This window comes from Schistocerca americana, chromosome 9, assembly GCF_021461395.2.
Source record: "Schistocerca americana isolate TAMUIC-IGC-003095 chromosome 9, iqSchAmer2.1, whole genome shotgun sequence".
In the NCBI taxonomy this organism is placed as follows: Eukaryota; Metazoa; Arthropoda; class Insecta; order Orthoptera; family Acrididae; genus Schistocerca; species Schistocerca americana.
In genome coordinates this window covers 69,936,744-69,949,714 of record NC_060127.1, presented here as the reverse complement: position 1 = coordinate 69,949,714, position 12,971 = coordinate 69,936,744, and the positions used below count along the sequence as shown (strand labels likewise).

General features: G+C 43.2%; 1 protein-coding gene across 3 annotated transcripts in view; it reads left to right on the top strand.

The window, feature by feature from the left end:
• LOC124551019 (retinol-binding protein pinta-like) overlaps positions 1–12,971 on the top strand; it is a 259,822-nt gene that overhangs the window by 149,337 nt on the left and 97,514 nt on the right. For all 3 annotated transcript variants that reach the window (XM_047125865.1, XM_047125867.1, XM_047125866.1), the window contains one exon: positions 2,837–2,977. In XM_047125865.1, the coding sequence (XP_046981821.1) occupies positions 2,837–2,977 (141 nt within the window). The remainder of the gene's footprint in view (positions 1–2,836; positions 2,978–12,971) is intronic.

Here is a 12,971-nt window from a genome sequence, read left to right as displayed (position 1 = left end):
TTTCTAACAGTGTACCTAATGTAATGTTCGTCATATTGTGCACCAAACTTATTGCAGTCCCTTTGCGTCTATATTGCCATCCGGGAACAACTAATGGACTGCCTGCAACGTTCTGTGTCACCCCACATCTTTGCTCGAAGACTATCAGCAGCCAACTCAGGAAATTATTGTCTCGTGCATAGGCTGTCGTTAACACCACACCACAAACGGGTGTGTTTAGAGTGGTGCCTTGACTGCCAGCATGGCGAGTAGGGTGGCAATCTGGTGGGAGGGCCCCATTTCTCCAGTGGTTTGGGGAGTCTCAACGATGCTACTGCTAGCGTCACGGTGTGGAGAGCTATTGGGTATGACGTCGGGTCACAGTTGGTACTGATTGATGGAACTCTGAAGGCCAGTATATCACAGTCATCCTACGTCCTCATGTGTTACCTCTCATGCAACAGTGTAGAGATGCCAGTTTTCAACAGGACACTGCTCATCCACACTTGGCACAAGTCTCTATGAACTCTCTGCATTGATGTTGTGGTACTCATGTGTCCAGTGAGATCCCCCGATTTGTCTACGATAGAACACATGTGGTGCCAGCTTGGATGTCCATCCCAGTTCCAGTATCCGGGGTATCGAGGACCACTTACTTTATTAGTGGTCCAGATTGTCTCAGGAGAGGATGCAATGGCTTTATGATATCCTTTCCTGCTAAATCAAAGTATGCGACCAAGCCAAAGGGGGTGCAATGTCATGCTGATAAGTGGTCTTATACTGTCTAGTCCCTTCTAAATGTTAATGAACATTGTAATCACCCAAATAACACCACGTAACCTCTCAACCCATTAAGTGTCATTTCGTCAACTCCTCCTCTTCTGGGCTCTTCAGTTTTTATTTTGTCAACCGGTGTATATTGGAAACATTAGAGGTCTTACTATTCGGGACACACCAGATGTCACCTTCATCCACATCTACATGGTTACTCCGCAATTCACACTTAAGTGCCTGCCAGAGGGTTCATCGAACCATTTTCATACTACGTCTCTCGAATAGCGCGTGGGAAAAAGAAACACTTTAATCTTGCAGTTAGAGCTCTGATTTCTCTTATTTAATTGTGTGTTGTTTGGGGGAAGAGACCAAACTGTGAGGTCATCGGTCTCATCGGATTAGGGAAGGACGGGAAGTAAGTCGGCCGTGCCCTTACAAAGGAACCATCCTGGCATCCGCCTGGAGCGATTTAGGGAAATCACGGAAAACCTAAATCAGGATGGCCGGACGCAGGATTGAACCGTCGCCCTCCCGAATGCGAGTCCAGTGTGCTAACCACTGCGCCACTTCGATCGGTCTTATTTAATTATGATGATCATTTCCTCCTACGTAGGTGGGCATCAACAAAATATTTTCGCATTCGAAAGAGAAAGTTGGAGATTGAAATTTCGTAAACAGATCTTACCGCAAAGAAAACCGCCTTTGTTTCAGTGACTGCCACCCCAACTCGCGTATCATATCAGTGACACTCTCACCCCTATTTCGCGATAATACGAAACGAGCTGCCTTTCTTTGCTCTTTTTCGATGTGCTCCGTCAATCGTAGCTGGTAAGAATCCCATACTGCACAGCAATATTCCAGCAGAGGACGGACAAGTGTAATGTATGCTGTGTCGTTAGTGGGTTTGTCGCATCTTATAAGTTTTCTGCCAACAAAGCGCAGTCTTTGTTTCGCCTTCCCCACCGTATTATCTAGGTGGTTATTCCAACTTAAGTTGCTCCTAATTGTAATTCCCAGGTATTTAGTCGAATTGACAGCCCTTAGATTTGTGCGATTTATCGTATACCCAAAATTTCTTTTAGTACCGATGTGGATGACCTCGCACTTTTCTTTGTCTAGTACCAATTGCCACTTTTCACATCATACAGAAATTCTCTCTAGATCATTTTGTGATTCGAATTGATCGTCTGATGGTTTTACTAGACGGTAAATTACAGCCTCATCTGAAAACAATCTAAGGGGGTTGCTCAGATTATCAGCTAGATCATTTATACAGATCAGGAACAGCAGAGGGCCTCTGACACTACCTTACGGAACGCCAGATATCACATCTGTTCTACTCGATGATTTACCGTCTATCACTACGAACTGTGACCTCTCTGAGAGGAAATCACGAATCAAGTCACACAACTGAGACGATACTCCATATGCACCCAATTTGATTAATAGTCGCTTGTGAGGAACGGTATCAAAAGCCTTCTGCAAATCTAGGAATATGGAATCGATCTGGGATCCCTTGTCGACAGCACTCATTACTTCATGGGAATAAAGAGCTAGCTGTGTTGCACAAGAACGATATTTCCTGAATCCGTGTTGGTTATGTATCAATAAGTCATTTTCTTCAAGGTGATTCATAATGTTGGAGTACAGTATATGCTCCAAAATCCTACTGCAAATCGGGATCAGTGATATGGGTCTGTAATTCAATGGGTTACTCCTATTTCCTTTCTTGAATGTTGGTGTGACCTGTGCTACTTTCCAGTCTTTATGAACAGACCTTTTGCCAAGTGATCGGTTGAATATGATTGCTAAGAATGCCGCTATTGTGTCTGCATACTCTGAAAGGAACCTGATTGGTATACCATCTGAACCGAAGACTTGCCTCTCTTAAGTGATTTGAGTTGTTTCGCAACACCTAAGATATCTACTTTTATGTCACTCATGCTAACAGGTGTTCTGGTTTCGAATTCTGGAATCAAGGAAAACTTTGTTTCTGTGGAACATTTGCTACACCAGTGAGCATGTTGTTACTTCTTTCTGCAGTGCTGCACAGTAAGTCTGTTTGGCCTTGTGCTGTTCGCAGGTCGAGCAAACATGTGGACGATCCGGGAGACGTGCGTCACGATGGAGGAGGAGATGAAGAGGAACCCGGAGCTCAACCAAGCTGACCTGGACCACCTCAAGGCGTGGCTTTCCAAGCAGCCCCACCTGCCTGACATCGACGGTGAGCCAACTCGACTCCAACACTCACTTTTATACTAACAGTCTTAGACATTAATGGTTTAACCTGTGTAGCACACTTTTGCCTCCGCCACCCCCCTCCCCCATCATGCTCAGGTGTTACTGTCGCACAATACTGCGAGACTCTCGTAAATGCAGTTTGACAAGTGGTGAGATGCAGTGCATGAATTTAACAGCACAGTATTGGTGTATGTCCTGCAGCCAAGGAGATGTAATGTAGCTATACTAAAATGTAGACTTTCACAGCCAGAAATGTCATGTCCATTATAATTATCCGGGCTGTTATTCCGTGACACAGAATTCATCAACCGACCACGGCATAACAGCCCGGATAATTATAATGGACACTTTAGCTGTAGTAAACTGTCATAGTGTGGGGCAGTCTCCATTGACACATGGCCCTGAATCAGTAACAGACTGTTGGTGGAGGTGCCTAGTAATAAACCACAATCCGTGAAGTGAACAGAATATCATCAGCATACCTCACTTCAGCCGAAGAAATGTGATAACGCTATTCTCAATAGATGTTGAATAGAAAACTTTCCAATACCAAATACATTACTGGCTGATTCGCAGACTGTAAGGGGTCTTCAAAGAAGCCACGGTATGTGAACAATGCAGCTGCAGCACACCTCTGCTTAGTCAAAGAGATGTGAGTAAACTGCTCTCACCTGACACTGCATGGGAAAACTGGCTGTTGACATATGGTCATGGTTCGGTGACTGCATAGTTAATGGAGTGTAGTAAGAAGCAACAATCTGTGTACAGCTCATCGGTGGTATATCTTTCTCACGTGGACTTTAATAGTAGTACCTGGTAATAAGCTGTGGAATACATACTCAACAGCATAGCTGTGCTCGACCTCTCTTTGGTCAAAGAGATGTAAGTTGTCTGATAACTCTCTGAATGGGAATACTCCATGATGAGATACGGTAATGCATTCACATGAGACAGAACGGGTGCAGGTTACTGCGATCTGTAAAGCAAGGTTAAGGCATATATCTTTTCAGCTGAACAAATATGATACAGCAATTCTCAACAGGAATCTCACCATGGATGCACGGTTCTAAGTCAACATGGCTGTCGCACTTTCCATTCCAGTGAGAGACATACAGGGTGTTCCACAGTTAATGTTACACCCTCCTAGAGGTGGTAGAGGGGACTTAGTAGACCAAGTTCTGCATAGGAAGCCATGACCGGAAACTTCATCCAACGAGCGTAATGACTGACACATGTAAACATATTACATTACTAATGTATAACGAATGCTATGCACTATTATACTACCTGTCATTTAAGATCGTACAATTAAGAATTAACAGTTTATCTCCCTAAAGAGCGCCAAAGTCATAGGCGACGGCACCTGTAAATGTATGTATACAGGGTGTTACAAAAAGGTACGGCCAAACTTTCAGGGTACATTCCTCACACACAAAGAAAGAAAATGTGTCAGGTGGACATGTGTCCGGAAACGCTTACTTTCCATGTTAGAGCTCATTTTATTACTTCTCTTCAAATCACATTAATCATGGAATGAAAACACACAGCAACAGAACGTACCAGCGTGACTTCAAACACTTTGTTACAGGAAATGTTCAAAATGTCCTCCGTTAGCGAGGATACATGCATTCACCCTCCGTCGCATGGAATCCCTGATGCGCTGATGCAGCCCTGGAGAATGGTGTATTGTATCACAGCCGTCCACAATACGAGCACGAAGAGTCTCTACATTTGGTACCGGGGTTGCGTAGACAAGAGGTTTCAAATGCCCCCATAAATGAAAGTCAAGAGGGTTGAGGTCAGCAGAGCGTGGAGGCCATGGAATTGGTCCGCCTCTACCAATCCATCGGTCACCGAATGTGTTGTTGAGAAGCGTACGAACACTTCGACTGAAATGTGCAGGAGCTCCATCGTGCATGAACCACATGTTGTGTCGTACTTGTAAAGGCACACGTCCTAGCAGCACAGGTAGAGTATCCCGTATGAAATCATGATAACGTGCTCCATTGAGCGTAGGTGGAAGAACATGGGGCCCAATCAAGACATCACCAACAATTCCTGCCCAAACGTTCACAGAAAATCTGTGTTGATGACGTGATTGCACAATTGCGTGCGGATTCTCGTCAGCCCACACATGTTGATCGTGAAAATTTACAATTTGATCATGTTGGAATGAAGCCTCATCCGTAAAGAGAACAATTGCACTGAAATGAGGATTGACACATTGTTGGATGAACCATTCGCAGAAGCGTACCCGTGGAGGCCAATCAGCTGCTGATAGTGCCTGCACACGCTGTACATGGTACGGAAACAACTGGTTCTCCCGTAGCACTCTCCATACAGTGCCGTGGTCAACGTTACCTTGTACACCAACAACTTCTCTGACGCTGACGAAGAATTGCCTCGTCCATTGCAGGTGTCCTCGTCGTTCTAGGTCTTCCCCAGTCATGGGCTGGAATGTACATACTGACGAAACTAAAATGAGCTCTAACATGGAAATTAAGCGTTTCCGGACACATGTCCACATAACATCTTTTCTTTATTTGTGTCTGAGGAATGTTTCCTGAAAGTTTGGTCGTACCTTTTTGTAACACCCTGTATGCGTGGTGATTCCGTGTTCATATTGTAAACTTTCGAGGACAATGGAGAAGGATAAATACATCTACTTGAGGTAAGAGTCGCTAATTCGGAAACTAACGAGTCAAAAGTTATAAGCGAAAACCGTTCTGATGCCTGTGACAGTGGAATATATGTACAGCTACTGCTGTTGCTAAGGTTGTAGGGTACGCAACTTTCAGAGATGATAGTATGAAAAAAAGAAACAAAAAAAAAAAAAAACAAGGAAACAATGTCTAGTAAACATGGGATGTAAAATGCATACCTGAGGAGCTATGAACACTTGTTCAGTAAAGGAGATATATTTGAGACTAGGGAAGATCAACGAGTGCTCATAGCTCCTAGGTTTACGTTCTAGAGCCCATATTTACCGGACATTTCTTCCTTGTTTTGGTCCATACTACCACCTCTGCAAGTTGCCTACCTTACGGTGTTAGCAACAATAGTACCAGTACACGTATTCCAATGTCATTGGGATCAGATCGGTTTCCGCTCATAACTTTCGGCTCGTTCCTTTCCGGTACAGGGAACCATCCCTCAAACTGCTACATTTATCCTTCTAGAAAGTTTGCAACGTCATCACGGAATCACCATATATGTACACACATCTACATGCGCCGGCGCCTATAACATTTACGCATTATAACGTTGTTGGATGACGTTTCCGGACATGAGTTCCTGTGTAAAACTCGATCTACTAATTCCCCCCACCAAACTCTGCAAGTGTGTAACATAAATTGCGGAACATCCCATAGTTACACGTCACTACAATAGTTTGCAGCAGTCTTCGGTTTTGGAAACAGCAGAAGCACGTGCTGCCACAGCTACTCCTTTCTGCCCCAGGTACCTCTATAGTAAATTTTATCGTGACAGAAAATGTTCTGCCCACAGAACATCGTCAGATATCGAAAACATTGTTCGTGGAAAACTCAGCTTGCCATTTTCGCACATGATATCCCTCGAACCATGGATGAAGAGCGACAGGCAGATTCTATATTCCTAGATTTTCAGAAATCGTTTGACATGGTGTCCCCCAGCAGATTGCTGATAAAGGTCTTAGCGTACAGAATTGGCTGCCTGTATGTTGTCCTCGACGGCGAGTGTTAATCAGAGACAAGGGCATCGTCACGAGAGCCCCAGGGAAGTGTGATAAGACGACTGCAGAGTGTCTCAAAAGAAAGTTTATATTTGAGGAGGTCACTGGACATGCGCAACAAATCAGATGACAGTGAGGGGTACATTCATCACTTGCTCGGCCTTTAGGAATTCAATGAAATGATAATTAAATCAAGACCCAAAGCTGTCGACAGGCGTTGATATACATCAACGGGGACATTAGAAAATGTGTAACTCGACCGGGACTCGAACCCGGGATCTCCTGCTTACATGGCAGACGCTCTATCCATCTGAGCCACCGAGGGCACAGAGTACAGTGCGACTGCAGGGATTTATCCCTTGCACGCTCCCCATGAGATCCACATTCAAAACGTAGTGTCCACACACTACATTCGTAGTGCCCCTGCCCATTACAGTCATTACTCGCGGCAGACTCCCATGAGAGTTCAGGCAATACGTGTGCATCGCCACAGAAGAAGAAGGTCAATGGTCGGTTAGCCTTAACTATACGAGGTGCGGCTAGAAAAAAACCGGACTGATGCTGGAAAAACATTTATTTACAATTATTTACAATTTCATGTTATCTCCTTCAATGTACTCTCCTCCTCGGTCTCTACACCGCTCCATACGAATTTTCCACTGTTCATAGCAATGCTGCAGATCATTTTCGGTAAGTCCATACATTACTTCCGTCGCTTTTTCTTTTACTGCTTCAACAGTCTCAAATCTAGTTCCTTTCAAAGCTGACTTGACTTTAGGGAAAAGAAAAAAGTCACAGGGGGCCAAATTAGGTGAATAGGGTGGATGATCTAAGATGGGAATGTTGTGTTTTGCCAAAAACGTCTTCACTGACAACGCACTGTGAGCTGGGGCATTGTCTTGGTGAAGGATCCATGACTTTTTTCTCCACAAATCGTTCCGTTTTCTCCGTACTCGCTCACGTAGGGTAGCCAGGACGCTAATGTAGTAATGCTGATTCACTGTTTGTCCCTCTGGTTCGCAATCAATGTGCACAATCCCTTTGATGTCACAAAAAAACAATCATCATTGCCTTGAATTTCGATTTTGACATTCGTGCTTTTTTTTGTCGTGGAGAACCAGGAGTTTTCCAATGCATCGATTGGCGTTTAGTTTCGGGATCGTAAGTAAAAAATCACGATTCATCGCAAGTAATAACATTTTGTAAGAAGGTGGGATCACTTTCAATGTTTTCCAGGATGTCAGAACAAATCATTCTTCGGCGTTCCTTCTGTTCAATTGTGAGACACTTTGGAACCATTTTTGAACACACTTTGTTCATGTTGATACTTTCATGAAGAATCTGCCTAACACTTTCCTTGTCAACTCCTGTTAAGTCAGACACTGCTCTGATTGTTAAACGGCGATCTTGTCGAACAAGTTTACCGATTTTTTCAATGTTTGCATCAGTTTTTGCTGACAATGGTCTGCCAATGCGAGTGTCATCACTGGTGTCTTCGCGGCCATCTTTAAATCGTTTAAACCACTCAAATACTTGTGTTCGCGATAAACAATCATCGCCGTACACTTGTTGTAACATTACAAACGTTTCACTTGCAGATTTTCCTAGTTTGAAACAAAATTTGATGTTAACATGCTGTTCTTTCTGTACACTCAACATTTTCCGACACACAGACAAAACGTCAACTACTTAAAACAGACGCCACGGGCAGACTGAGTGCAGGAGGCAGATGAAACTCGAGCAGTAGGCGGAGCGAGAGTCACGTGACAGGCCACGCGACTTTCAGCCTTATTGCATTCGTTTTATTGTTTCACCAGTACTAGTCCGGTTTTTTTCTAGCCACACCTCGTATGAAGATAGAATCTGTTTTTTCGGACATGTCTGAAAGAACAGATACTATCTTCATACATTTAGGAATTCAGTCGATACGGAGAACTTCTCCGGAGCTGGTCGAGCGTTCCGTGTGAGAGAATTTTACGAAAGCTGTGATTCGCGACTGTGGCACGGAAGAAATTGCGCAGTGATCGTGGATTGCATAATGTGAATGATGCTCCAAGTGTTCCCCTTATCCGGAAATGGATCAAAACATTTGAGGAGACCGGTTCAACACTGGCCAAACCGGAATGCTGGCGATCAAGGTCATCAAGAGCGGCCGAATCCGTGAACAGTGTCAACCGGTCGGTTGGTGACGACCCTAACCTCTCCATTCGGAAACGTGCAAGGTCTTTAAATGTGCATAGATCATCACTACACCGAATTCTGCACAAAGGCCTTAAGCTGTACCGTTACAGAATTCAAGTGGTTCAAGAATTAAAGCCTTAGGATGCCAGTAGTAGGTTGCAGTTGTTAATGATGTGACTGAGTACCCGTCATTTAAAAGCTTCTTATTTTCTGATGCGGATCGTTTTCACCCTAACCGTCACATCAATAAACAAAGCTGCCGCTACTGGAGTGCGGTTAATCCTAAACAGAAGCATGAAAATCATCTTCATTCGCTAAAAGTTACTGTACGGGCTGCAGTGTCGGCTCGAGGAAAGATTGGCCCGTACTTTTGCGAGGATGACAGCGATGGTGCAGTTACAGTGAATTTTGAACGTGTTGTAACGGTGTTAAATGAATTTTTGGTGTCTGAATTGCGAAACTTCCCTGGTTTTAATAAGAAAAACGTGGTTTCAGCATGACGGAGCCACAGCACACACGTCCAATGCGTATATACTACGATGTCTTCAAATTTTCCCTGGAGAATTATTCTCCATGAGGGATGATATAAATTGGCCCCACGCCATCCCAGTGGCTACATGCCAAACCGTCTCGTAAAATTTTGTTCATCTTTAAATGAGCGCCGTAGACGTGCTGGATTGCATTTAAATGGCATTATTTTTAAGAAGTAAATTCCTAAACTGCGTATTTCAGTAATACAGGTTTTGACCATAGACTTCAACCTCTACTTTATTTTGGCAATCAAATTATTGTATGTTTTCTTTCGCGACTCCTGTATTATTCTCTATATATACATAAATGACCTAATAGATAATTACATAAATGAGCCGACAGATATTGTTAGAGCAGTTTCGATGTTTTGCGGTGAGTGGTTTTCGTTTGCTAGATGTAGATTGAAGTTTGATTGGTTGTTTTCACTGACTCTTTGTTTTCACGGAAATGTGTGATGAAATTACGTCCTATCTCACCGATGTAGAAGTTACTTCAACTAACGTACCGAATGAGATTTTGTAAATTTCTGGTTCTGATTAGTTGGAATTTTTGATGGTTGTGAAGTGTAGCTTCCTTCTTAAACTGTTGTTAGTTCGGAAAGCGAATTTAATTATGGTGTTTTTGGAAAGTGCGTTTGTCGACCGCTGTGGCCGAGCGGTTCTACACGCTTCAGTCCGGAATCGCACTGCCGCTACGGTCGCAGGTTCGAATCCTGCCTCCGGCATGACTGTGTGTGATATCCTTAGGTTAGTTGGGTTTAAGGGGACTGATGACCTCAGATGTTAAGTCCCATAGTGCTTAGAGCCATTTGAACCATTTGAAAAGTGCGTTTTTGATCTTGAGTTTGCTCGTAAAGATTAGCTTCAATAGCCGTGGACAAAGCGATTGTGATTTTAGTTCTGCCACACATTGTTGACAGCCATTTTCTCGGACACGTTGCGCATCACGCGGTTGTGATTAGCTAAGGACAAGAGTTTAAGCCCAGGACTACAAAACATATCGTCTGCCGCAGCTCAGTCAGTAGTCGCTTTAGATTAACTATCAACAGTGCACCTCACATTTCCGTCATACTCGCGGCTGCCACTTCCAACATTGCTCCGTGTTTCACACAAACATTTGTGAAGGGACCCGCAGTGTTTGTGTGTCGCCCGTAACCGAGCGGTAGCCAGCGGCCGATGTGGCAACACCGTGGCGGCACGTGACAGACCTCAACTATCAAGTAATTTTAATCGGACTGCAGTATGATAATATCACTTCTTGTTTTTGAAAGTGTATAAAGCAATCCTGAAAATTGCACTGTTCACCAGTTTTGATACCTGAAAAGTAGCAAAATTTAGCAAGTGTGTTGAAACTGTAAACAGGGAGATACGTTATCTGTTGTCAGTTCTTTATATTTTTATTTGTGCAAAGTATTTAAAACGTGTGAAGTCAAGATCACACATGAGGTCTTCTTTATTTGGGCTGATGACTAGTTTCGGCTAACAATCTAGCCATCTTCAGATCTAAAACACAAATTTTCCGTGTTAGTAATTTACAACAGCTTACAGAACTGCACATGGTATTGTATGTATACACAAATTAATCACAGAATACATAACATAAAATTCTTGATTAGTGTTGTTGCCATTATGGCTTCACATATCGTTGAAATCTTCCTTAACATGACAACACCTGTATGTGACATAATGAAAGACAGATTTTCATCGTTCATGGCTAGTGTAATTGAACTATGGTCATAAAACTGAATATATACATTACTGTATAGAAAAGGCAGTGAAAATAAAACAATAAGGAACTAGCCACTAAAGTGAAGAAATGTAAAAGGTACCGTCTTACCAAAGACATTACGCTATAACAACTTACCAACTGACCAATTAGTATTTACATCATTTCATACGAGACATAATCACGTCATATTTGTTGCTGTGACGTGGCACATGTGAATAATATGGCAGCTGATGCCCATTACAACATACAACAAATGCAACATTCGGTATATATGTAGTATACACATGTGTGGTCGGTACTGTGGCGGAATGGAAACTGACAGCCATCAGTCTCAAGCAATGTGTCAATACCTGGTTAATGCACCAACTTTTGTTACTGTATATTTTCAATTTTATGACCATCGTTCAATTACACTTGTCACGGAAAATGAAAAGCTGTTCTTCGTTATGCCAGACATCGATGTTGTCATTTTAAGAAATACTTTAACGATGTTGACGATGATGTTTGGTTTTGTTGGGTGCTCAACAGCGCCGTCTTCAGCGCTCATGCAAAGTCCTAATTCTTCACACTCTCCAGTTCCTTTACTGAGTCCAATTTAGCCACTGCCAAGAATGATGATGATGACGAAATGATGAGGGTAACACAAACACCCAGTCCCCAGACAGAGAAAATTCCCAACCCAACCGGGAATCGAACCCATGACCCCGTAATCCAGAGGCAGCAACGCTAGCCACTGGACCATGGGCTGCGGACTCGAACGATGTGTGAAACCGTAATGGTACTGGCACTAATCAAGAATGTTTTATGGACTGTATTCTGTAACTAATTAGTGCATATACTCTTTAACTGTGCAACAATATGATGTGCAGTACTGTAAGCTGCTGTGTGCTGCCTACAAGGAAAAATAATCTGTTTTAGATCTGACGATGGCTAGCCTGTTAGGCGAAACTAGTCATCAATCCAAATAAAGATGATTTCATGTTCAAAATTGACTCCTGTGTTTTAAATTCCTAACATAAATAAAAATGAATGATAGTACTAATAATAATAATAAAACTTACTTGTGACAAAACTTAACAGGTACACCACTCAAGTTCTAGTAAATGTCAGAGTGATGCCTGCGCTATACACTGACGAGACAAAAGTCGTGTGATACCTTCTAATATCGTGTCGTACCTCCTTTTGCCCAGTGTTGTGCAGCACCTCGACGTGATATAGACTCAGCAAGTCGTTAGAAGTCCTACAGAGAAATGTTGAGCCATGCTGCTTCTATAGCCATCGATAATTGCGAAAATGTTGCCAGTGCAGGATTTGGTGCACCAAGTGATCCCTCAGTTATTTCCCACAAATGTTGACGGGATTTATGTCGGCCGGTCCGGCTAGCCAAATCGTTCACTCGGATTGTCCAGATGTTTTTTCCAAACCAACAGTTATGGCCCAGAGACATATTGCATTGCCATCAATAAAAATTCCATCGTTGTTTGGGAACATGAAGTAATGAATGGGTGCATATGGCCTCCAAGAGATTCAGTTGGACCAGAGTACCCAGACCAGTATATATAAACACAGTCTACACCATTATGAAGCCACCACCTGCTTCATCAATAAAAATTGCATCTTTTTTGGGAACATGAACTCCATGAATGGCTGCAAATGATCTGCAAGAGCTTCAGCTGGACCAGAGTACCCAGTCCACTCTATGTAAACACAGCCCACACCATTATGGAGCCACCGTCAGCTTGCACAGTGCCTTGTTGACAACCTGGATCCATGGCTTCGTGGGGTCTGCACCACACTCGAACCGCGCCATCAGCTGAAATCTGGA